Raw genomic sequence first — 26,012 nt, 5'->3', positions numbered from 1 at the left:
TGGTGAAACCGTCAGGGGGGGGGGGGGGGGGGGGGGTATGGACAGATGAGACAATGGACGCTGAGGCACGGGAAGGGGAAGTAGTTTCCCTGCTGGAGCGTGCTGGGGAGATTTTGTTTCTGGCACATACTGAGCATGAGTTGATATAGTGAGCCACATCCTGCGCCAAGGTGGGCCACCAGTATTTCTCAGAGATGGAGTGAATAGTGCGAGTGATACCTGGGTATCCAGCGGTGAGGGATGTGTGCGCTTAGGTCAACAGGGAACGTACAGTAGATGCGTTCAGGAGGGCAGGTAGTGGGTTCCTTCTCCAGAGCCTGGAGGATGTACACATCTACGTCCCAAAACACGGGGCCAACGATAAGGGTGGGATGGGTTGGAGGCTGGTGGGCGCTACCTGGACTCTCAACGGACGTGGAACCACAAGGTGAGGGGAAAGCAGGTCCTCTGGCATCCTGGTGCACAGGCAGTGATTCTCATCCTCGCCCAGGAGATGAACTGAAGTCACGGGTAGGCCGTGGCTTTGTACGTGGGTACAGTGATGATAAGGCTTTTCTGGTGCATAGGTGTCCTGGTGCAGAGTGAGGGTGAGTGGTGCTGTGATGTGTTTGACTTTTCCGGATCCCAGGGGTCGATCATCCAACGCTTGAACTGGAAATGGAGAGGAGAGCGGGTATGAGGGGATGTTAAGTGAGGAGGCAAGGGCCTGGTCAATGAAATTCCCTGCGGCACCGGAGTCCACTAGAGCTGTAGATACAACATATGAGGGACAGCCAGCTAGTGATATGGATACTAGAAATGGTTTGACGGAAACTGAGGATGGTGGAATATTCACGCCAAACCCAGGGGACGGATGATCACGGGACCGTCCCTCTGCTCTTGTGGACCCTGGGTTGGGACGTATCGGACACTGCTGAAGCTGGTGCCCCTCCTGTCCGCAATAGGGACAGGGCCCCAGCTGTCTCTGACGCTCAGCCGCGGGGAGGTGCGTGGCCCCTACCTCCACGGGTTCAGGCTCTGACTCAGAGGATGGTGGTACTGACGCTTCCGCAGAAGATAAGCGCGTCCAAGGAGAGGGTGTCATCTCGGGACGCCAACTCCGTCTGGATCTCCTCTCGCAATCCTCTTCAGAATAGGGTGCGGAGCGTTGTCTCATTCCATCTGCTGGCTGCTGCCACTTTCCTGAAGGTGAGGACGTACTCCGCAATGGTCTGGCCTTCCTGCCGCAGCGGTCTGGCCTTCCTGCCGCAGCGGTCTGGCCTTCCTACCGCATCGGTCTGGCCTTCCTGCCACAGCAGTCTGGCCTTCCTACCGCAGCGGTCTGGCCTTCATCCTGAATACTTTCTGAAGGCACTGTAACAGCAACATTTACATTCACACAAGACAGATATAAATTGTATGATATACAAGATAAACTTAAGTTATAATCATTTAATTCATTTTCCAATAAGATACTTACTGATGTTGGTACAAAATAACATTGTGAATCCCTGATTGAAACATTTCACAACAGTAAAATACACAAGGGAAAAATATTAGTTCCGTTTGAGGATCATCAGCTTGAGGTTTGTACTGTTGTACCACATCAAATCAAATCAAATGTTATTTGTTACATACATGTGTTTACCAGATGTTATTGGGAGTGTAGTGAAATGCTTGTGTTTCTAGCTTCCAACAGTGCAGAAATATCTAACAATACACACAATCTAAAGTAAAGGAATGGAATTAAGAATATACAAATATTTGGACGAGCAATGTCGGAGCGGCATAGACTAAGATACAGTAGAATAGAATACAGTATATATATATATGAGATGAGTAATACATAGACTAAGATACAGTAGAATAGGATAGAATACAGTATATACATATGAGATGAGTAATACATAGACTAAGATACAGTAGAATAGAATAGAATACAGTATATACATATGAGATGAGTAATGCTAAATATGTAAACATTATTAAAGTGACTAGTGTTCCATTATTAAAGTGGCCAGTGATTTCAAGTCTATGTATATAGGGCAGCAGCCTCTAATATGCTAGTGATGGCTATTTAACAGTCTGTCATAAGGCAATGTAGGCCTAGCATATATTTGAGGAAATGTGTCTGTTCTCTCTCACAATCCATCCTGTAAAACATAATCACATAAAAATAAATGTGATCTAGAGCCTGGAGTAATACATTACATTACAGTAGTAGGCCTACACATTCCCTGGAGAGAGGACAGGGAAGGCTATGCAAAGATAAGACTAAACTAAACTCCTCTGTATGTTTAAATTAGATTATTTGCATGTAAATTCACTAAATTGAGTACCAACACTCAGTAGAATCAAGTTTCATTAGATCAGTTAAATATTTGAATACAGTGATCACCCACAGGACTCAGTGATCTTATCATGTGCTTTAATTACACTCTTAATATTCATAGGCTACTAATTTGTATCAATCCAGGCAATGTGTGGAGAAATAAAGACCTTATAGCCTTTTTATTTTTTTATTTCAACTTAATTTAACCGGGTAGGCCAGTTGAGAACAAGTTTGAAGCTCATTTACAACTGCGACCTTTTTAGTCATATGTGGGGGGGTGAATAATGAGTAGGCTATGTTTGTCTACATATAACTACAATAATGATACCTTACATAATGATCTATTAACTATTTTAAAGGCAAAAAAAGAACAGTACATTTGTATTTGTTGAGGTAAACGCTGATCAATCGAATATGCCCAGATAAGACCGTCACATGTCCGGGCTCAGAAGTCACCTGACTATGAGGCATGATATAAACGCAGTGAACGCACCCACCCTGCATTGCAGTGCTCAGAACCAGGCGCCTGTCGAATTCATACAGTCGCTAGAACAAGAAGAGCGTCAACAGGACATAAACAGCACAGTCATGCTGTACCTCGCTTTGTTTTTCATCTCCGCAGGTAATATGATACACTTTACTTTGGAACGATTTGATTAGTGTAATGTTAACTAGGTACATATTTGTCTTTATGTATCATAGATACATATGTATCGAGGTTAGCTAGCCAGCTACATTCGTTCACAGCGACGCTGTTTTTCAAAGTCAACACAGCAGCCATTGCTAGCTAGCCAACATTACCAGCTAGCAGTAACGTTACTGTAGCAACCAACGTTAAATTCATTATCGTCAATGAGAATTTTGCAACGTTAAGTTTCACTTTCTGAACATTCAAGATGTATAGCTAGAATGACTGACTTTGTGCTAGCTAACGTTGTCTAATTATGTCTACGTTATGAAAGGAGTTAACTTTACTGTACTGTTAGGTAACTTCCTGCTAGCTCCATAACTAGCTAGCTAACGATTGATATTTGGCCAGGAAACGTTAGTTAGTCAGCAAGGTACTCTGGCTGTGGTCCGGTTCATTTACATTTTAGCCAATGTTACAGTAATAAAAAAAATAAAAAGCCACGTTATATAATATCAAAACAAGTCATGATAGCTAATTTTAGCTCAGACATTGGTGTGACGCATTAGTTATCTAAACAGAGTAGCTAGCCTTGCCAATTTTTTTCTTACGCCTGACCTGTTATTTATTTTGTAACACCCGTTTGCGCACATAAATGGCGGCGATGGCCCAACTGTTATACCACCATTTATGTAAACAAACTTAAAAACGTACGTGTACTTACAGTGAGTCTGTACTTTCCTTATGCAGATGTTCTTTATGGAAAAACAAAGTGTGGTTCAGTTGTCTTACACGATCACACTCCCTCTAACCTGCTCTCCTATTCACCGTCTATTTATTATATCTTATTCTAACAGTAAAATGCTTACTTATGGCCTGTTCCCAATAATGCAGAGAAAATAAAATGATTTACAAGACTGGGTCTACTCTTGATTTAGTCCATCCACAACTGAGACAGTTTTGGACAGGTGCATGATAAACCCACCTTTTTCATCTAAACAAATGCAGTCCTATCAAATTGTATTTGTCACATGCGCTGAATACAACCGGTTTAGACCTGACAGTGAATTGCTTACTTACAAGCCCTTAACCAACAATCCAGTTCAAGAAATGGAGTTTAAAAAATATTTACTAAATCAGAGTAACAATAACGAGGTTATATAAAGGATACCGGTACTGAGTCAAAGTGCGGGGGGTACAGGTTGAGGTAATTTGTATAGTGACTATGTAGAGAACAGACAGCGAGTAGCAGCAGTGTCGAAATGAAGGGGGAGGGGTTGTCAATGTAAATAGTCTGGGCCGTATGCATGACACTCTGTGGCACCTTAGGGTCAGATGCCTGTGACCAGTTGCCATACCAGGCGGTGCTGCAACGGGCCAGAATGTTCTCCATTTAATTTACTGTTCTATTGATGTCTACCCAATGTGGACCGGCTAGATAATGGAATATTTGTTTTGGCATTTGAATGTTCATTAACTTTGGTTTTGGAATTTCCATGAAAAAGCTCAAATTTGTCATCATTGCATAATGCATTTAGAGTTCAAAGAAATTGCAACTGATTTTAAATTTATTTAAATAAAAAAAAACGAGTGCTTTTCTAGGTCAGACTAATCACCCAGTGCTTTAATTCAGTCTTTTTGCTGATTACTATGCAGTCTGTCACGTCCCCTATACAAACTGGATTCTAAAGAAGCAAAACTCACTTCCTTATAGGCCTATTGGCTTGTATTGTTACAAGGGCTTTGTTGTAATAAACATGCACAGGCTAGCTACATTTAGTGTCCTAGTTTGGTCAAGAGATCGAGTTGCTTATTGCTACTTTGTGTGACAATGGCCAATCCTTTTTATAGCTAGTGTCTTCCTCCTTGACTTGTGTTGTATTTTGGAATTGGAACACACTGACAGACTGTCTAGTAGCCTATCCACTTATCTTACGACACTGCCAGTTTTCTCATTACTCATAGCCTCTATCTGCATTGACTCTTATATGCTGCAACTCTGACTCCTCACATACACTGCTGCTACTGTTTTATATATCCTGTTGCCTAGACACTTTATCCTGACCTATATGTACATAGCTACCTCAATTATCTAGTACCCCTACACATTGACTTAATCCTGGTACCACGTGTCTATTTATTATTTTAACCTTAATTTAACTGGGAAAGTCGGGTAAGAACAAGTTCTTTAATACAATGACTGCCTACACCATCCAAACCCAGATGACCCTGGGCCAGTAGACCGCTGCGCTACTCAGGAGCCCATATAGCCAAGTAATCATTACTCATTGTGTTTTTATTTGTAGTTTTATGTTCTCTCTGCATTTTTGGGAAGGGCCAATAAGTAAGCATTTCAGTGTTGGTCCACACCTGTTTTACTAAGCATGTGACAAAACATCAAATTGTTTTTGTCACATGCTTACTCATATTTGCCATTTCTGCGAAACATTTTCTCTTGTGTTCCCCTCTGGTTTTAGGGGAGTTTTTAGAGCACCTAGTTTGCATAGCTAACGGCACAACATTTCCAATCACTGAGAGTAGTTATTTGACACTCCTACTTCAATAGGAGTCATGCTTGCTCTGTGTACAAGATGTTCATCATAGGCTATTCATTAGGCCTGCGGTCGGAGGGGTAGGGGTTTATATATATATATATATACCACACCCCTTTGGCCTTGTTTAAAAAAATATATATATATACTTTAATATCTATGCTGACTCACTGAAACTGTAGCTTAAAGACGTTGCTTTTTGGAGAGTCTGACAATGCTGAAACATGTCCTTGTGATGCCTATGCCCATTACATCATATTGAGCAATAGCTTGTTTTTATCTGCCACGTCATGTGACCTGACCGTGAGGAGGAAATGGAGGGAGGGGGGGTGGGCTTTATCAGCATGTGAACATGACAGAGCGTTTCCTAAAGCATTTGATTCCTAGGGCGTACTGTAGTTAAGGTTTAGCAACGGGAAAATTAGCGTTTCTCATTGGACAAGTACAGATAGTGCCCCCCCCCCCCCCCTTTCTGAATGTTGTGTTTACTAAACACATGCTATGTCCTATCTTCAGGCTGTTATCACAATGACCTGCTCGATACGGGTCCAGCCTCCATATGTAGACTATTGCTCCAGCAGCACTAGGCGATCTATGCCATGTCTGCTGACACTATTGTCACATGATTAACCATCTATCACATCGATGATTAATTTGACAAGGAAATGCCGGCCGAGCCCTCCCCTAAACCCGTACGACGCTGGGCCAATTGTGCGCTGCCTCGGGAGGCCCTTGTGCAAACTAATATGACACCACTATGCAAAGATGAGACTTTTTTGTTGTTCTATGACTCCATGTGTCACAGGACTCGTCTGACGGTCACCCGGTACTGGTTAAAACCATTTATAGAAGTTCTCTTAAGGTAACCCCCCCCCCAGAAGGTGTAAATATGTGCAAAAAATATATTTGAGCTTTGTCTCCTAGATATAGGACACTTAACCTTATTCCTTAGGATTTATTTAGACTGTGTTGATGTTTGTTTCTATAGCAGTGAAAACCTCAATGAATTTGGCCAATTGCCATTTTACTGTAGGCTTACTTCTAAACCAATGACCTGCTTGCAACACCAGGGTTGTGGGTTCGATTCCCACAGGGGACCAGTACGGAAATCTATGCACTCACTGCCTACTGTAAGTCGCTCTGGATAAGAGCGTCTGCTAAATGACGATGTGTCAAATGTAACACTGTTTATTCAAGAATGGAGCCTTTTGTAATACTATTATTGTGTAACACTTTCTGTTAAATTGACCATCAGTTTGGATAAATGGGTATGCATCGAAATAAACGTTTGATTTCTCTCCTCCTAGCTGTCGCCACCCCTCTGTTGGGTACTGAACAGTGTGCCCGTGGTCCTCCCTACTGGTGCCAAAATGTGAAGACGGCCTCTATCTGTGGCGCCGTAGTCCACTGCCAACAGAACGTATGGAACCAACCACAGATGGTGAGATTCTAGCCTGCTGTATCTAGCAAGTTAGTGTCTAATTGAAGGAGCAGAGAAGGTCTTGACTGACGTTAGCCAAACTCTGTCCTGGGCCCCCCCCCCCAGGGTGTATCTTGGTTTGTCCCAGTACTACACATCTGATTCAAATCAAAGCTTGATGAGTTGGTTATTTGAATCAGCTGTGTAGTGCTAGGACATAAACCAAAACGTGTACCCAGGGTGGGGCCCCAGGACAGAGTTTAGGGGAAATGCTGCTCTAAGCCCTTGACTTTACGCTGTGTAAATGGATCAACAGTGGGCATTTGTTTTTATCCTGGCCTTTGTTTTGTTACTCTATTCATCTCCCTCCTTCTGTTTCAGAAATCTGTGCCATGTGACCTGTGTAAGGAGGTGTTGCTTGTGGTGGACCAGCTGCTGAAAGACAACGCTACTGAGGTGAGTCACGGAGGATGAATGTGGGGATTGTTCCACACATTTTGCTGCTGAAAACAAATTCATGGTCTCCCATGGGTGGCAGATGTTAAAGTGTTGGGCCAGTAACCGAAAGGTTGCTAGATCGAATCCCTGAGCTGACAAAATAAAATATCAATTCTGCACCTGAAGGCAGTTAACCCACCGTTCCCCGGAAGGCCGTCATTGTAAATAAGAATTTGTTCTTAACTGACTTGCCTGTTTTTTTATTTATTTTACCTGTCTTCCAACCAGCGTACACTATCGGTGCATATATGGCGAAAGAGTTTTCCAGTCCCTATTTGAGTTCATAAGAGGCCGTGGCGACCATTGTGCACAACAGTCCTCTGAGTAGGGTATCGTAGTTCTCCCAGAGGAGACGTCAGACAACCACCGGTGTGTACACAACAACGTGTCCTGAGGCTGTGACATCTGTGTTTCCAGGGTGAGATCCTGGGCTACCTGGAGAAGGCCTGTACCTTGATCCCTGACAAGGATCTGTCTGCACAGTGTAAGGAGATGGTAGACAGCTACTACCCTATCCTCATGGGGATCATCACTGGAGGACTGGTACGTACCAAACACTGTATAATATAATCAGTAAAAAAAAAAAGTTAACTATGAAAAATGTTAAATGGTGATTTTTAATGCTTAGTGTTAGATGGTAGACAGCTGAACTGATGTGTAAAAGTGGACTGGGTGTCTGGGTTTGTCTAACATAGTCTTATCAAATGACTTTAATACAGTCTGGTCCGTGGACAGCAATCTGTTACTGAATGGAGCTATTAGATTGGCGGATAAAGTTTCACATTTGACTGAGGTAGAGCAACTTTGTGGACCACTTGAGCATCGACCCACTATGCAATCCTACGCACTGAATGGGTTTGAGACTCATCGTGCCGTCTTAGGCATTTCGATTTGAGAGTTGATCTCTCTCTGTAGTAAAGTAAATGTATTCCTCTCTCCTTAATCAGACTAAGTCAAGGGGAACACAGTAGAGTGTCTGTGTGGGCTGGGGACTAGTGAATGAGGCATTTAGGATGCTAGCTTGGATCTCTGTTCAGACAGATGGCTCTTTGTGGTCCTCTACTGCTTCCTGTGACGGACAGGCTAAAAGGCCTCATCCCTCTCAGTTACACCTGCCATGGCTACGGCACCAGCTGGACCACAATGCATATAGATTAAGACAGTTCCTGGACAAACATACTTTCAGTGGAGACTGTTTTTAGTCTAGGACTTGGCCTAATCTGGGTCTGAAGTGGGGAAACTGACCCGGAGTTAAATTGTTTGTCACAGAAGGTTGGTTCCACCTTTAATTGGAGAGGTTGGGCTCGTGTTAATGGCTGGAAATCAATTGAATGGTATCAAATGCATGGTTTCTATGTTTGATACCATTTATTATAAGCTGTCAACCCGTCAGTAGCAGTGTGAGGATCCAGGATTATTTTTTATGCGGCGTAGTGAGATGCAGGTTGTCGAGACCTAAAGCGGATGGTGATTGTTGTTTTTCCCAGGAGGATCCCCAGGTGGCGTGTGGCGCCATGGGGTTGTGTGCCTCTCAGCAGGCAGCTCTGGCCAGGCTGGCTAAGCTCACGTCCAACCAGATCCCCCAGCTCACGACCAACGAGATCCCCCAGGTAGACCTAGCCCAGAGGGTCGCCCCCTTCCTCCTCAACGTCCCTGGGCTCCTTTACCCTCAGGCGCAGGATAACACCAAGCAGGAACCTGCCGCAGCACAGGTACGTGGTCATACGTCTTTGTGACGACTAAAAGGGCTTTTTTGGGGGGGGGGAGCAAGATTCTGCCTTTAACTTCCTATTATACCTAATCTAGAAGCATCTGGGTTGTGTTCAGTAGGGCACAAAGTACCAAATCGTTTCGCAACGAGGAAACCTAAATCTGTTTTGTCATTGGACAAATTCTGTCTGTACAGCCCTGTTTTCAAAACATTATTCCCTTACTGAACACGACCCAGTAGAAAATTTAAACTACCTCTGATTTGATATTGGCATGTGTGATGTAACTGCTACTCTTATTCACTAGTGAATGTCTTCTGTCTCCTTGTAGGAGACTGGAGATGTGTGTGAGGACTGTGTGAAGTTCATCACAGACACTCAGGAGGAGGCGAAGAGGAACTCTACCTTTGTCAACGCTCTGATCGAGCAGATCCAGGACCAGTGTGACATGCTGGGGCCTGGCATCTCTGATCTGGTGAGAGGACTGGTTATCTAGTTAGTTACAGATCCAGAACCAGTGTGGTCTCTGACCCGGTTACAGGACTAGGTTTTATAACAAGGGGCACAGCAAAATACAACTTTTCACTAGAGTGAAATAAGTTGTGTTTTCTTGCCCAAGATCAGGGCTCTCCAACCCTGTTCCTGGACGGTCCTGTCGGTTTTAACTCCAAATCTAGTCTAGCACACCTGACGCTACTAATGATCTGGTTGATAAACTGAACCGGGTTAGTTACAACTGGGGTTGGAGTGAAAACCCTAAAGGGGCACCGCTCCAGTGGGAACAGGGTTGGAGAGCCTTATGGCCTTAGAGACTAGCTGGTTTTATGCACCCACCATTTACTTTTAAATCTATGTCTCTAGCAGAGCACGTTTGTTGTACCACTTCCTGTCCTCTCCTGTTTCAGTGCAAGCAGTACGTCAGCCAGTACGCTCCTCTCATCGTCCAGCAGCTGATGTCCATGGTGAGTAACTCGTCTACGGATAGCTTCTAAGTTCCAGCGGTAACACTGTTAACTAGTGCTCTGCTCATTTAGCCAGGTGATCTGCATAATATTACTAGTGATGTAAACACTATTAACTAGTGCTCTGCTCAGTTAGCCAGGTGATCTGCATAATATTACTAGTGTAAACACTATTAACCAGGGCTCTGCTCATTTAGCCAGGTGATCTGCATAATATTACTAGTGTAAACACTATTAACCAGGGCTCTGCTCATTTAGCCAGGTGATCTGCATAATATTACTAGTGTAAACACTTAACTAGGGCTCTGCTCATTTAGCCAGGTGATCTGCATAATATTACTAGTGATGTAAACACTATTAACCAGGGCTCTGCTCATTTAGCCAGGTGATCTGCATAATATTACTAGTGTAAACACTTAACTAGGGCTCTGCTCATTTAGCCAGGTGATCTGCATAATATTACTAGTGATGTAAACACTATTAACCAGGGCTCTGCTCATTTAGCCAGGTGATCTGCATAATATTACTAGTGATGTAAACACTATTAACCAGGGCTCTGCTCAGTTAGCCAGGTGATCTGCATAATATTACTAGTGATGTAAACACTATTAACTAGGGCTCTGCTCATTTAGCCAGGTGATCTGCATAATATTACTAGTGATGTAAACACTATTAACCAGGGCTCTGCTCATTTAGCCAGGTGATCTGCATAATATTACTAGTGTAAACACTATTAACCAGGGCTCTGCTCATTTAGCCAGGTGATCTGCATAATATTACTAGTGTAAACACTATTAACTAGGGCTCTGCTCATTTAGCCAGGTGATCTGCATAATATTACTAGTGATGTAAACACTATTAACTAGGGCTCTGCTCATTTAGCCAGGTGATCTGCATAATATTACTAGTGATGTAAACACTATTAACTAGGGCTTTGCTCAGTTAGCCAGGTGATCTGCATAATATTACTAGTGATGTAAACACTATTAACTAGGGCTTTGCTCAGTTAGCCAGGTGATCTGCATAATATTACTAGTGATGTAAACACTATTAACCAGGGCTCTGCTCATTTAGCCAGGTGATCTGCATAATATTACTAGTGATGTAAACACTATTAACTAGGGCTTTGCTCAGTTAGCCAGGTGATCTGCATAATATTACTAGTGATGTAAACACTATTAACCAGGGCTCTGCTCATTTAGCCAGGTGATCTGCATAATATTACTAGTGTAAACACTATTAACCAGGGCTCTGCTCATTTAGCCAGGTGATCTGCATAATATTACTAGTGTAAACACTATTAACCAGGGCTCTGCTCATTTAGCCAGGTGATCTGCATAATATTACTAGTGATGTAAACACTATTAACTAGGGCTCTGCTCAGTTAGCCAGGTGATCTGCATAATATTACTAGTGATGTAAACACTATTAACCAGGGCTCTGCTCATTTAGCCAGGTGATCTGCATAATATTACTAGTGATGTAAACACTATTAACCAGGGCTCTGCTCATTTAGCCAGGTGATCTGCATAATATTACTAGTGTAAACACTATTAACTAGGGCTCTGCTCATTTAGCCAGGTGATCTGCATAATATTACTAGTGATGTAAACACTATTAACTAGGGCTCTGCTCATTTAGCCAGGTGATCTGCATAATATTACTAGTGGTGTAAAGTAAAACATACTTTAAAGTACTGCTTAAGTTGTTTTTTGGGGGGGTTATCTGTATTTTACTTTACTATTTATATATTTGGCGACTTAATTCTCTACATTCCTAAAGAAAATAAACTGTTTTTTACGCCATACATTTTCCCTGACACCCAAAAGTGCTTAGTAGGACAATGAAATGGTCTGATTTGCACACTAATCAGGAGAGCATCCCTACTGCCTCTGATCTGGCAGACTCACTAAAACACATGCTTAGTTTGTAAACGGTGTTGGAGTGTCCCCCCCCCGGCTATCTGTAAATTAACAAACTAATTTGTGTTGTCTGGTTTGTTTAATATAAGGAATTTGAAATTATAAATACTTAAGTATATTTTAGCAATTAAATTGACTTTTGATACTTTAAAACCAAATACTTTAAGACTTTTACTCAAGTATTTTACTGGATGACTTTCCCTTGAGTTAAATTAAAGATGCCTTAACAGAAAATGGCCCAAGTGTCACATTTGAGTATTTTCTCCACCGCTGAATATCACATGACAGATAACAAACGGACCGCAGATCACGGGTGAAATGACGCAAGGGCAAACTTTTCCCACTACCGGGCCGATATGTAGTTACAGGAAGGGGAAACGGGGGGGAGATCATGTGGTTTGGTTCAGCACAATAGATACATTTAGCCCATACAACTCCTAGCCTGCTGATTTAATTTTTTATGCACATTCTTCCCTCTCCTCATCCCCCTCCTCCATCCATTCATTTGCCTTTCTCCTCTCTCCCTCCTCCCCCCCTGTTCTGGGGTTTCTCTGGTTGCTGCTGGTCTCTAGGAACAGGTAGGTGTCTCTCTCTGTGTTCAGCTTTGAGGCTCTCACCCTTTAGGCTGTGGCCACACGGTGACTTGGATGAAATTGTATTATGGATTTATTGTCTGGCCAAAAAAAAAAGTTGCATATTCGTAAAGGCTGACATTGTCAACGGATGACTCCCATTGGATAAACCCAATCTGTCTGGCCACAGCCTTAGCATCTGCTTCCTGTACTGGCTGTCTACTAGTGCTGCTTAACTCACCTCTACTGTTCTAGATCTGAATCAGAGTTTTATCTGTTTAGTTGTGTTGGATACAAATAATATTTCACGTCGCAAGCTATCAATCTTTTTGGAGATGTATTTTATGTGCATGTCTTCATGCTGGACTGCACATGGAGCTGTTCCCTTTATTTATTTATTTCTCTCATGCCACAAACATGTTTGATAGTGTCTTAATGCCTCATTAGTGTCTGGAACCATCTGATCTGGGTGCATGTTGCCCTATGCATGCCTCTGGCTCTAGAATGTAGCTTGGCCTATGGAACAGGGGACTGGTAGGTGGTTGTAGCTTGGCCTATGGAACGCAACATATTTTCTGTGGTATGAATGTGTCCATTCTGATATTCTTCCCCCCCCCCCAGCAACCCAAGGAAATCTGTGCCTTTGCCGGCTTTTGCTCTGCTGATGTGAAGAGCTCTGTCCCCATGATGAAGCTGGTGGCTGCCAAAACCATCCCCGCTGTCAAACTGTTTCCTGCCACTAAGATGGAGGCTGTCAAGCCTGCCAAGGTAGGTTAACTTCCTGATACTAGTAAGGGCACTGGCCACTTTGCATACATACTCACAGGTTATTTTCAAACTTGTATGAACTGAACTAGTTATGACTAAGATGCTGTTAGTCAGGACTGGGAAAGACTTTGTTAGTTAATGACTGGGAAAATACTTTGTTGGTCAGGGCTGGGAGAGACGCTGTTGGTCAGGGCTGGGAGAGACGCTGTTGGTCAGGGCTGGGAGAGACGCTGTTGGTCAGGGCTGGGAGAGACGCTGTTGGTCAGGGCTGGGAGACGCTGTTGGTCAGGGCTGGGAGAGACGCTGTTGGTCAGGGCTGGGAGAGACGCTGTTGGTCAGGGCTGGGAAAAGACGCTGTTGGTCAGGGCTGGGAGAGACGCTGTTGGTCAGGGCTGGGAGAGACGCTGTTGGTCAGGGCTGGGAGAGACGCTGTTGGTCAGGGCTGGGAGAGACGCTGTTGGTCAGGGCTGGGAAAAGACGCTGTTGGTCAGGGCTGGGAAAAGACGCTGTTGGTCAGGGCTGGGAAAAGACGCTGTTGGTCAGGGCTGGGAAAAGACGCTGTTACATTGCAGGAACTCTGTTCATCAGTGACATTTTCTGTAAAGGGCGTTCCTCTTTCCACAAGCTAGATTGTCTGGTTGATGAGGTACTGGGTATTGCTATACTAACTCATCTTTTCTATAGAACATGGTGCGTGCCCGAGACTCCCCCCAATGTGCCTTATGTGAGTTCATGATGAAGGAGATGGAGAGCATGCTGGAGGATGAGAAGATGGAGGTAGGTCACCTGACATGTTGCGCACGAGTCATGACCTGCTATAAAACACTGACTGGTAAAGTCCTAAAGGAGAAAGGGGTTTCATGTTCAAACCGGAGTTGACTGGAACATCTGTTTAAAAAATAAATAATAATAATTATAGGTATGAGATGTATATTATAAATGTGATTGTGCTTCACCTCTGGTATTCTGGATGAAGACCTGAGACCCGGCTGATTGTGACATGCTCTGTTTGCTTCTCTTCAGGGGTCAGTTTGTCAACAACAACAAAAAATCAGAATGATCTGGATTCTGTAATCCTAACATTCCAGGATCGGTTTGAGGGGGGGGGGGGGGGGGGGGGCTGGTGTTAACCAGAGGTTTGCCGGTTCAAACTCCTGAGCTGAGCTGCCTGCTGGGAATTCTGCAGGGATTAGGCTGCAGCTAGAGGGGTACCAGATTCAATGTCCTGTGTACTACCTACTGCCGGTGTGCCCTTGAGCAAGGCACTTGTGTGCTTGAAGTAAGCAAATGCGTTTTTCTGTGAGCACGGGCACTTGTTGATCTGCTCTTCAGCCAGTCTCGGCCTTCCTCCTTCCTTCGAGTTGAACAATACAAAACAATTGTCCTCCTTATTTAAAGGGGAGGTTTGATCACCATATCCCTCTGAAGGACCAGTCTCATCTTTCAGTTTTGAAAAACCTTTTGAATTCTATCTGATTAGAGAAATCCTAGCAGGTGACTTAAAATATAAAGATTTAAATGAATGACCCCATGGTGCTAAAACAGGACTGAGACTATTGTCTGCAATGTGCAGCCAGAATGTATTAGATTTATAAGCGAGTCACGCATAATGTTTTTATCTATTTAGTTTTGTCTTCATAAACTTCCTTTAGACCAAGTGTTTGTCCTGTGTGTCAAGGACTAACCCATCTCTATTATAATAATGCCTCGTCTATGTACCTGCATGTCTCTGACCCTGTGTGACGGATGGCAGGAAGTTTGTTCGAGCAGCAGCGGGTAGCGTTTACTGTGATACACCTTGTTGTGTCTAGCTAGCTATTTTGGTAGCCAAGCTGTTGTGTTAGGAGAATTCTGTCCACTGTATATAAATAGTGTATAGTCAATGACTTTAACTAGGAGATGAAAGGAATTATCAAATGTATTTTTTTTTATAGAAGCCCTTATTCCATCAGCAGTTGTCAAAGTGCTTTTTATTAAAAACCCAGCCTACAACTCCTTAAGGCAAGCAATGCAGATGTGTTGTCTGGGGGGGGGGGGGGGGTTTCTTTCCCTAGAAAGAAACCTGGGGCAACTAGTCCCAGTGGTGGCCAGTCCTCGTCTGATTGAGCCAGAAGAGGACTGGTTGATTTTAATTTATTTTTTTATTTTTATATAAAGTCAAATGAAATGGTAGGGTTCATACCTCACCCCTGTGCTCTCTCTTCTTCCCTCTCTCTTCTCAGCAAGATGTGGTGCGCGCTGTGGAGAAGGTGTGCTCTGTGCTGCCTTCCTCCCTGTCGGTCCAGTGTAAGGACCTGATTGAGGCCTACGGCCAGGCCATCATTGAGCTGCTGGTACAGGAGGCCGACCCTAAGACTATCTGCAGCGTGTTGGGGCTCTGCAAGGACGCTAGCCGCGCCTTCATCCGTGAGTAGTGTTCATTGTACTAAAAGGAAGTGAATGTGGGGTATAACGGGACTCAAGTGTCACCCCTCCCCTCTTGTTCATACCAACTGAACATGGCCCAGATTTAGTTAGTTATATCTGTCCCCATCTCTCAGCGGTGCTGGACCAAGCCAAGGTTGAGGCGGGTGGGTTCTGTGAGGTGTGTAAGGTGGCTGTGCAGTACATCGACGGTATCCTGGAACAGAACGCCACAGAGGCACAGATCGAAGACGCAGTCAGGAAAGTCTGCAGCTTTGTCCCAGAGGCCGTGAGGAGCGAGGTGAGTTGGGAGACTCTGGAAAGCACTGGCAAATATAACAAAGTGGACCATCCTGGTTAATTAAGAGACCAATGTATCTGCTTGTCACAGGGATGGGGATCTGTCAGTTAACAGTGTTTCCTGGACACAATAGTCTATTCTCCTCCAGTGTGTTAACCAATGATGTGCGTGTATATATAAACCCTGGATTACTGATGCTTTGTATTGGCCGTTGAGGCTTTGATGCTACCGGTCGGCCATATTGGTTTGAATGTAAACCTTAATAAAGGACTTTCTATAGCTTCCCAAATATTCATGAGTGAGAGCCAAGATGGTGGCTTTAACACAGCGCCCCCATCAGTCTAGTGTGTGTATACATACAATACCAGTACAAGAGTTTTTCTATATTTTTACTATTTTCTACGTTGAAGAATAATCCTGGAGGCAAACTGTGAAATGACACGTATGGAATCATGTAGTAACAACGTTAAAATATATTTGATTCTTCAAAGTAGCCGCCCTTTGCCTTGATGACAGCTTTGCACACTCTTGGCATTCTCTCAACCAGCTTCACCTGGAATGCTTTTCCAACAATCTCAAAGGTGTTCCCAAATGCTGAGCACTTGTTTGTCACACTGCGGTCCAACTCATCCCAAACCATCAATTGGGTGGTTCCATCACACCTCCTCCTCCATGCTTCACGGTGGGAACCACGTGCAGAGATCAGCTGTTCACCTAGTCTGCGTCTCACAAAGATGGCGGTTGGCACTAAATCTCATATTTGGACTCATCAGACCAAAGGACAGATTTCCACTGGTCAAATGTCAATTTCTCGGCCTGTGTAAGTTTCTTCTTCTTAATGTCCTTTTAGTGGTTTCTTTGCAGCAATTCGACAATGAAGGCCTGATTCAGTCTCCTCTGAACAGTGAATGTTGAGGTGTCCGTTACTTGAACTCTGAAGCATTTATTTGTGCTGCAATCTGAGGCTGGTAACTCTAATGAACTTATCCTCTGCAGCAGAGGTAAGTCTGGGTCTTCCTGTGGTGGTCCTCATAGGAGCCAGTTTCATCATAGCGCTTGATGGTTTTTGCAACTACAGTTCAAGAAACATAATTTTCCGTATTGACTGACCTTCATGTCTTAAAGTAATGATGGACTGTCGTTTCTCTTTGCTTATTTGAGCTGTTCTTGCCATAATATGGACTTGGTCTTTCACCAGATAGGGCTATCTTCTGTATCCCTCCCCCTACCTTGTCACAACACAACTGATTGGCTCAAACACATTAAGAAGGAAACCAATTCCACATGAATGTAACGAGACTCGCGTGAATTAAAATGCATTCCAGGTGATTACCTCATGAAGCTAGTTGAGAGAATACCAAGAGTGCAAAGCTGTCATCAAGGCAAAGGGTGGCTATTTTGAAGAATCTCAAATATATATTGATTTTTAACACTTTTTTTTTGGGTTACTACATGATTCCATATGTGTTATTCAATAGTTTTGATGTCTTCACTATTCTACAATGTAAAAAAATAAATCCCTGTAATGAGTAGGTGTCAACTTGACTGGGTGTGTGTATAGATCTCTCTATCATTGGTGTTAACCATTGTCTATCTCCTCCCAGTGTGACCAGCTGGTTGAGCAGTATGAGCCCATGCTGGTTCAGCTCCTCCTGCAGATGTTGGACCCTGACTTTGTCTGCATGGTGAGCACTGGAATTAAATCTCTTAATATAGGTGTCGGGCGAGTGAAGATATGAGGGGGACGATCTATAGAATAACATCTTTTGTCAAGACTCGGAGTTGGTTAAAAAGGACCGGCCTGGTTGAATTAATTAATAGAAGGTTATGAATGCTTGTCTAACAGTGCGCTCTGTGTGGTTGTCCCTGGTTACAGAAGTTGGGGGTATGTCCTGAGGCAGTGCAAAGGCTTCTGGGTATGGAGCAGTGTAGCTGGGGACCCGCCTTCTGGTGCAAGGACATGGACTCCGCGAAACGCTGCAACGTGAGTACTGAGTCAAAACACACAGGCGACATCAACTATTCCTGTGATCACTGGTCATCTCAAACTCAGCAAAAAAAGAAACGTCCTCTCACTGTCAACTGTGTTTATTTTCAGGAAACTTAACATGTGTAAATATTTGTATGAACATAAGATTCAACAACTGAGACATAAACGGAACAAGTTCCACAGACATGTGACTAACAGACATTGAATAATGTGTCCCTGAACAAAGGGGGGGGTCAAAAGTAAGTCAGTATCTGGTGTGGCCACCAGCTGCATTAAGTACTGCAGTGCATCTCCTCCTCGTGGACTGCACCAAATTTACCAGTTCTTGCTGTGAGATGTTACCCCACTTTTCCACCAAGGCACCTGCAAGTTCCTGGGCATTTCTGGGGGGGATGGCCCTAGCCCTCACCCTCTGATCTAACAGGTCCCAGATGTGCTCAATGAGATTGAGTTGCGAATTTGACCATCACCCCCGGTGAGACAACCGCAACTCGTCAGAGAAGAGCACTTTCTGCCAGTCCTGTCTGGTCCAGCGACGGTGGGTTTGTGCCCATAGGCGACGTTGTTGCCGGTGATGTCTGGTGAGGACCTGCCTTACAACAGGCTGGACTGATGGTTTGTAGGCCTCTCTCAGCCTGTTGAGTACAGTCTGAGCACTGATGGAGGGATTGTGCGTTCCTGGTGTAACTCGGGCAGTTGTTGTTGCCATCCTGTTCCGCAGGTGTGATGTTCGGATGTACCGATCCTGTGCAGGTGTTACACGTGGTCTGCCACTGCGAGGACAATCCGCTGTCCTTCCTGTCTCCCTGTAGCGCTGTCTTAGGCGTCTCACAGTACGGACATTGCAATTTATTGCCCTGGCCACATCTGTAGTCCTCATGCCCCCTTGCAGCATGCCTAAGGCACGTTCACGCAGATGAGCAGGGACCCTGGGCATCTTTGCTTTGGTGTTTTTCAGAGTCAGTAGAAAGGCCTCTTTAGTGTCCTAAGTTTTTATGACTGACCTTAATTGCCTTCCGTCTGTAAGCTGTTAGTGTCTTAATGACCGTTCCACAGGTGCATGTTCATTAATTGTTTATTGTTCATTGAACAACCATGTGAAACAGTGTTTAAATCCTTTACAATGAAGATCTGAAGTTGTTTTGATTTTTACGAATTATCTTTGAAAGACGGGGTCCTGAAAAAGGGACGTTTCTCTTTTTTTTGCTGAGTTTAGTTACAACCATGTTTCATTCCAGGGTTGCCTTGAAAAATATCAGTGATTTTTAAATGTCTGATCTGAAACTTGTATTCCATTAATTAGGGAAGCACTGCTCATTTGGATGTTTTGTCTGTGGTCTAAAATACTTTATTTTCACAGAAGATATATCTATATATATATATATATATCTAAAGGAGGAACTATTCCGTAGGGAAGCCTCTAACCTGTTGGTCTTGTCTTTCCTCTCACAGGCGGTGGCACACTGCAGGCGTCACGTGTGGGAATAGAGTGGAGAAGATCTACCTAAACATTCGGACCCTTTAGGAAATTGAGGAGAAACACTAGCGCTGCTTAAGTTTTTAAATCAATAAATTGTCACTTTTTGTTTTGTTCTTTAAACACGTGGAATTTAAAGTTTTGAAAATGTCTAAATGAATTTACCCAGGCAGGTTTGAGGGAAGGGAGTGGATACCCTTTCAGTTAATGTGGGGGGAAGAGGTGGTATTGGGGCTTTGAGGGAATCTACCTACCTGACTGTTACTGGGACAAACCTCCAAACTGATACTGTACTGATTATTTTAATATACCTGGTTTGTGTAAAATTTCACATGTTAAGCACGGGATGCATCTTAGTCCAAGAATCAGGCCCATTTTTTTAATGTGAAGCAGACCGGGTGAGGAGATTCTGTGAGAGTGCTTGGATACCTCCAGTTGAGTCTTAGTGGGTCCTTTTACCTCTTGCCTACTCTTTACCTTACCATCATCCCTTGCAGTGACTGCAAATGGAGGAACCTGCTCGGACAGTATATATCGTACCTTTTCTGGGATGTTTTCTGTTTAACGAAGTCTGTCATCTCCTTAAAGCAAAATTAATCTCTAGTTTGTAGAAACTGTTGAATTGTGTAGAATACTTAGTTTTTTTTTATTAAATTGGGTGGTTCTGAAATGGCACCTTAGTCCCTAAAGTAGTGCATTTGATTATAGGGAGTAAGGTGCCAGTTTTTAGACGCGGCCTGTGTACATTTTGTTAGCTCGTCTGTTGCCGTGGGTGGGGACTCGACTGTAGCACCAAGCGGTGTGGTCTACTCTAAAATGTGAGTCCCTCCATAATGGCACCTTGGGCCCTATGGACCCTGGTCAAAAGGAAGTGCACTATAAAGGGAATGAGGTGCCATGTGGGATGTAGACATCTCTAGCAACATGCTTGTGTGCCCCCCCCCCCCCTTCTAACCTGTTTGCAGTGTGTCCCACTCAGCTGACCTCATCCTGTTTATGCTAATCAATGTTTCTAACGTAACGACGGAGAGCTTGATGTGACCAATCACTGGCCGACGGCCTCGCTGTTCAGCCTGAAACTGATCGGTCAATTTTAACTGAAATAAAATGATCCCAAATCCAATGTGTGGTATTCATTAGTGTAAAATGTTTCAACCTTTTTCTTATTGGCCAAGTTCAGGTAGTTCCTCCCTGTTTTTGGTTTGCTGTTAAGTATGAACTGAGAAACCTTTTTTTAGCCAATAAAATGAAATTCATGTTTAACCCTACCTGTAGGGTTAATGAATAAACAGAAGTGGAGCCTCAAGTGTAATTAGGGCTGGACACCACTAGATGGCAGTGTGAACAGAATTACCAATGATGGTTGGAAGCAAGGAGAGGACATTGTGTTTTTTTTTTTACAATGAGGGAGTGTATATGCCATGGGGAGAACAGGGTGTGTTGACTGCTTATTTTAGCCTGATATAATCCCAAACAGGATGACAATCATGTGGTGAAAAGCATAGATTCCTAATATTTTATCTTGTCCAATGTTAAGATGTCTTTTCAGAGTGTACCAGCTAAGCAGAAATCCTATGTCGTATTGAGCCAATGCTCAGTAGGGAGAGAATCAAGTTTCTGTTGGCCATCACCTGCTGCAGTATCATGGAACATATTGGTGTTTGCTGCTCAACATTACTGTCTTAAGTCTTTAGGAGTATAGTATTGAGTATAGGTTGCGGTCTCAGACTTTTATAGTTGAAGTTTGAACTAGACTTATTGAATATCCGAAACATACAAATATACTTGCAGTGAAGCCGCTCAACAACTACATCGTACCAGTCATCCAACAGACTCCCATTCAGAGAGACACACAGAAGCATCCAGGGTCAATGCCCTGTTCAAGGGCACATTGACAGATCTCCCACCAGACCATAAAATGTGAACCCCAACCCTCCAAGACCCCCCCCCCCCCCCCCCCCCCACTGTTCCCCAATCATTCAAGACCCCTCCCACAGCCCAAGAAAAATTGAAAATACAATTCCATTCCCCACCCCCAATGCACCCACAACCAAGAGAATGATGTTCTCCAGGTACATAACCCAATTTAATTATACTACTCAGTCTGCAAACCAGAATTTGTAAGATCCTGGTCGAATGAAACAGACGGAGGCCCAGCTAAAATAGTCAAAAAGGTTTATTCACGGGAACGTTCTCAAGTCAAGAATACATTTTATACTGACTTCTCACGCCCACACATGTCCTGTTACCCAGCCGACAGAGATTAGTGACCTTGGCCTTGAGACGTTCTCCCAAATCTCTAGTCAGGGATTGATTCTGTGTTTAAAATACCATAAAGACATATTGTCTTTACCCTAATTCTGACTAGACTAGACATTTATTGATTATGATTTTATACATTCTAATCAATTCCATACAATTATATGTTTCAGGGCAGAATATTCTAATCATTCAATTAACAGATAATTTTCACCTATCAATCCACCCTTTGACTAAATAATACACACTGATACACCAATTGTATACAAGAATAATCCAGACCAATACATTGCTAATCATATCCTGCCATATGTTACACCATGTATTGCAAGCCCAACGGTTTCTCCCCTCTCTGGGTGGGGAGACCTCCTTCCCTGCTATCAGATTCACAGTGGTCATAAGTTATCTGCCACAGTACCTTGTCTGCTATGATTCAAACACATTTCCACATGTTTTACAGTGACAGGGTGGAATCCTTTTAATTATTGCCTAAACATCTACAAAAAATTACACATCTATTTATATTAATATTGTCAATGTCACTCAAAACCAATATGTGTATATTCATTCCTTGTCCATCAATGACAGTTATAGGCCTACATTAGGTATCCTAACACTTCCTGTTAAGGTTTTTATTACACTCTTCATAAAAAAACAGTCTTAACCCTCAAAAACAGTCTCATCCAACATTGGCTCCTCGTAGTTAAAAGAAACGGAGACATCTCCTAGGCCTGTAGGCCCGTATTCGTCATCACACAGGCCGGAGCTCGAAATCGGTCCGTACCTCACCATCTGTTGCGTCATTGACCTCTAGAGTCCTGATAAGCAAAACTTTCACACAGGGGACCAGACAACACAACACCCACACAGAACCAAAACACACATACAGGTGAAGGTTGCCCATAACACAGTGATTATGACATTTTTCTATTTCCCAAACATACTATCAAACCAATTTGTTAGAGCATTATCTACCTCAGAGTTCTCTGCCAATTTGTGAGCTCATGTGGTTAAACCAGCCAGGGCCTTGGTCACTGATCCGTCTGGAGCTGTGTCATCGGATGAAGGTACAACATTCTACTCCGAATATCACACACCCCACCACCCTTTTCAGCCAGTAACATATCCAATACTATCCTATGTAAATTCTATTGTCAAAAGATCCAGACGGATCACTCCTTCTCTCTCTTCTACCTGGCTCTAGGTCCTCGTGTTTGATAAGGGTGAAGGGCATGCCTAACTGCACTAGTGCACAACTACCGGTCCAATTGGTAGGAAGGTCAGGCAGACATCCGCTCTAGGCCTTTTCATCTGCCAGTCAGGTCCCTCATTGTCTTGTCGGTTGTAACATTCTCTGTCCTATTGCATGTTCTTATGTCCCATTCGTGTGTGATGTAGTGAGCCATACAATAATAGTGTCCTCCTGTAACTGTGAAAGGGGGAAGTCTGGATGTAATGGGCACATGGGGATACAGATAATGCAGATCAATGCAACTGTCATTGTCTGGCTTCCCTGCCTTCATGAACAGCTTTACCATACAGGCCATTCCCCTGGGTATATCAATTCCATCAAATGGAAAGGGAATGGTTGTCAACTGAGGTTTTGCTGTGGCCCAGACATAACCTTCTTGTTTCGCTACTGATCTGGCTGTATACTGAATCCATTCTAACCATAGGTTAGAATCCCCATAACCAGTTTCCACCTCAATCACTTCCTTAAGATCTTGTTGGGTATATCCACACCGGTCCTTGGCTCTGGACTACTCTGCTGTCAGTATCTGTTTTGTCAGGGGCTCTGCTTGTATTCTGGCTGACTATAGAGCTATCACCTGCCCTAACCTCCTCTACCCGGAATGGCACTAGGGTATCAACCAAAACCTGGTCAAATCCAACATACCATAACCCTAGATCCTCTTTCATTACCTTTATGTAATACTTCTCTCGCTCCGGATTACAGTCCAAAACCCCTCACCTTCACTATACTCCACCTCCGTCCATACTGGGTATGTGGATTTATATTGCTCTCTCTCTCTGTGTGAGCTATGACCCGTTTCCATGAACTACACGAGGACCTGCACAGATATATTCCATAATGGCTCATAGTCCTAGACTGCCAAGGAGTCAGAGACCCCATTTGGTCTACATAGAACTCCACTGAGACATTCTTCCCGACCTCCACTCTCACTTCCTGTCTATCCAGATCAAGGGATCTCTTATGCTTGGTTAATACAAAATCCTCAATGTCTAAACTATGGGTCAAGTTACCACCTTCTGCATACTCAGATGGGGCATGGTGTATTAGGAATATGGCTCCCACGATAAGACAGCTCAGACCAATCAGCACTCCTGTAAAGCCCCACCCCCTTTCCTGGAGAACATATCAGCAGCTAGAGGCCAGACCAGACTTTCACTTCTATGAACGTACACAGGGAGGATAGGGCGGGGTCAGGGACACTTCGTTAGAGAGGTAACCCCCGAACCCTATTGGTTTCGGGTCTCCTCCTAACACTGTGATTGTTCGACAGTGTCAGTGTGTCATACCCTCTTGCAATGTGTGATATGAACCCAGGTAGCTCTTTCAGCTCTTCTCACAGCAAAGGCTGTCACCAGGAGTACTTGGTATGGCCCTTCCCAACGGGGCTGCTTCCCGTCTATTCTCCTCAGGGACTGGATTGAGTGAATCACCTTCTCCTGTAATTCACCTGTAGAGCATAAAATCTTGGACATACAGATTTGGTTAACAAACAGTCTTCTCATGTGTTCTGTCTGATTAGCTAAAATGTCATCCATTATTTAAAGAACTAGATCCTAGTAAACCACCTCTAGGGATAATATCTTGACCTAATATTTCAGTTACCATAATCATGTCTGCCAAGTAAGTTGGGAACACTATATATATTTTTATTTATTTATTATTATTTAATAGGCCACAAAGTGTCCTATCCCATCCCCCCTCTGATACATGGCTCCGCCCTTGTATCAATACTGCCGCAAATCTAAACAATTCTCTGTCAAGTGTCTTATCTACTTTAAGAGTTATCTGTGCTGCTTTGTATGGTCTTAGATGTACAGTGGGGAGAACAAGTATTTGATACACTGCCGATTTTGCAGGTTTTCCTACTTACAAAGCATGTAGAGGTCTGTAATTTTTATCATAGGTACACTTCAACTGTGAGAGATGGAATCTAAAACAGAAATCCAGAAAATCACATTGTATGATTTTTAAGTAATTAATTTGCATTTTATTGCATGACATAAGTATTTGATACATCAGAAAAGCAGAACTTAATATTTGGTACAGAAACCTTTGTTTGCAATTACAGAGATCATACGTTTCCTGTAGTTCTTGACCAGGTTTGCACACACTACACTACACTAGACCTACAGTCTCCACAAACCCTATCTATTTGTTTAATTTGGGTTTCCAGTTTTTCTATATTTAAATGTCCGTCAAATTCGTACTTCCTCCTCCATTTCGGGCCAAAATAGGTGTTCCACTTATCTTTTTTACTGCAGTTCTCTCATCTCCCGTTAATTCCGGGACCTCCTTTGAGGATTTACTACCCATTGTTAGTAAACCTTGTAGTTACTAAGCTTATGCTCAAACTCACTCTAGGTGTATCTATTTCTATGATCTATGTATGCACTATTTACCGTTGTCCTATTACTATAGTTATGTCCTATTACTATAGTTATGTCCTGTCATGTAAACCTACAGGAGGGTTTCTCTCCAGGAACAGGGTTGGGGTTAAAACCTACAGGACGGTCTCTCTCCAGGAACAGGGTTAGAGTTAAAACCTACATGAGGGTATCTCTCCAGGAACAGGGTTGGGGTTAAAACCTACAGGAGGATATCTCTCCAGGAACAGGGTTGGGGTTAAAACCTACAGGAGGATATCTCTCCAGGAACAGGGTTGGGGTTAAAACCTACAGGAGGGTATCTCTCCAGGAACAGGGTTAGAGTTAAAACCTACGGGAAGGTATCTCTCCAGGAACAGGGTTAGAGTTAAAACCTACAGGAGGGTTTCTCTCCAGGAACAGGGTTGGAGTTAAAACCTACAGGAGGGTATCTCTCCAGAACAGGGTTAGAGTTAAAACCTACAGGAGGGTATCTCTCCAGGAACAGGGTTAGAGTTAAAACTTACAGGAGGGTATCTCTCCAGGAACAGGGTTGGGGTTAAAACCTACAGGAGGGTATCTCTCCAGGAACAGGGTTGGAGAGCCCTGATGTAAACCTACA

At 43.5% G+C, this 26,012-nt stretch overlaps 1 protein-coding gene across 1 annotated transcript; it reads left to right on the top strand.

Annotated features, from left to right (window-relative positions):
• The first annotated feature begins 2,719 nt into the window (after window positions 1–2,719).
• On the top strand, window positions 2,720–20,636 carry LOC139580323 (prosaposin-like). The gene is made up of 14 exons (XM_071408870.1): window positions 2,720–2,933; window positions 6,799–6,932; window positions 7,293–7,367; window positions 7,827–7,952; window positions 8,897–9,121; window positions 9,450–9,593; window positions 10,024–10,080; window positions 13,196–13,342; window positions 14,027–14,119; window positions 15,565–15,748; window positions 15,883–16,046; window positions 17,651–17,731; window positions 17,923–18,030; window positions 19,489–20,636. Exons 1-14 carry the CDS (start codon window positions 2,747–2,749, stop codon window positions 19,522–19,524), a joined length of 1,761 nt encoding a protein of 586 aa, XP_071264971.1. The 5' UTR covers window positions 2,720–2,746; the 3' UTR covers window positions 19,525–20,636.
• The last annotated feature ends 5,376 nt before the right edge of the window (window positions 20,637–26,012 follow it).

Source organism: Salvelinus alpinus, chromosome 7 (assembly GCF_045679555.1).
Source record: "Salvelinus alpinus chromosome 7, SLU_Salpinus.1, whole genome shotgun sequence".
NCBI lineage: Eukaryota > Metazoa > Chordata > Actinopteri > Salmoniformes > Salmonidae > Salvelinus > Salvelinus alpinus.
This window is presented reverse-complemented; position numbering and strand designations above follow the sequence as displayed.

Bases quoted from the DNA above. Each gene is read 5' to 3' on its own strand.
- LOC139580323 (XM_071408870.1), top strand. From the start codon at position 2,747: ATGTCCGGGCTCAGAAGTCACCTGACTATGAGGCATGATATAAACGCA. The intron at 13,343-14,026 runs GTAGGTTAACTT...TCTTTTCTATAG, and splicing joins AGGCTGTCAAGCCTGCCAAG to AACATGGTGCGTGCCCGAGA. The intron at 18,031-19,488 runs GTGAGTACTGAG...TTCCTCTCACAG, and splicing joins ACTCCGCGAAACGCTGCAAC to GCGGTGGCACACTGCAGGCG.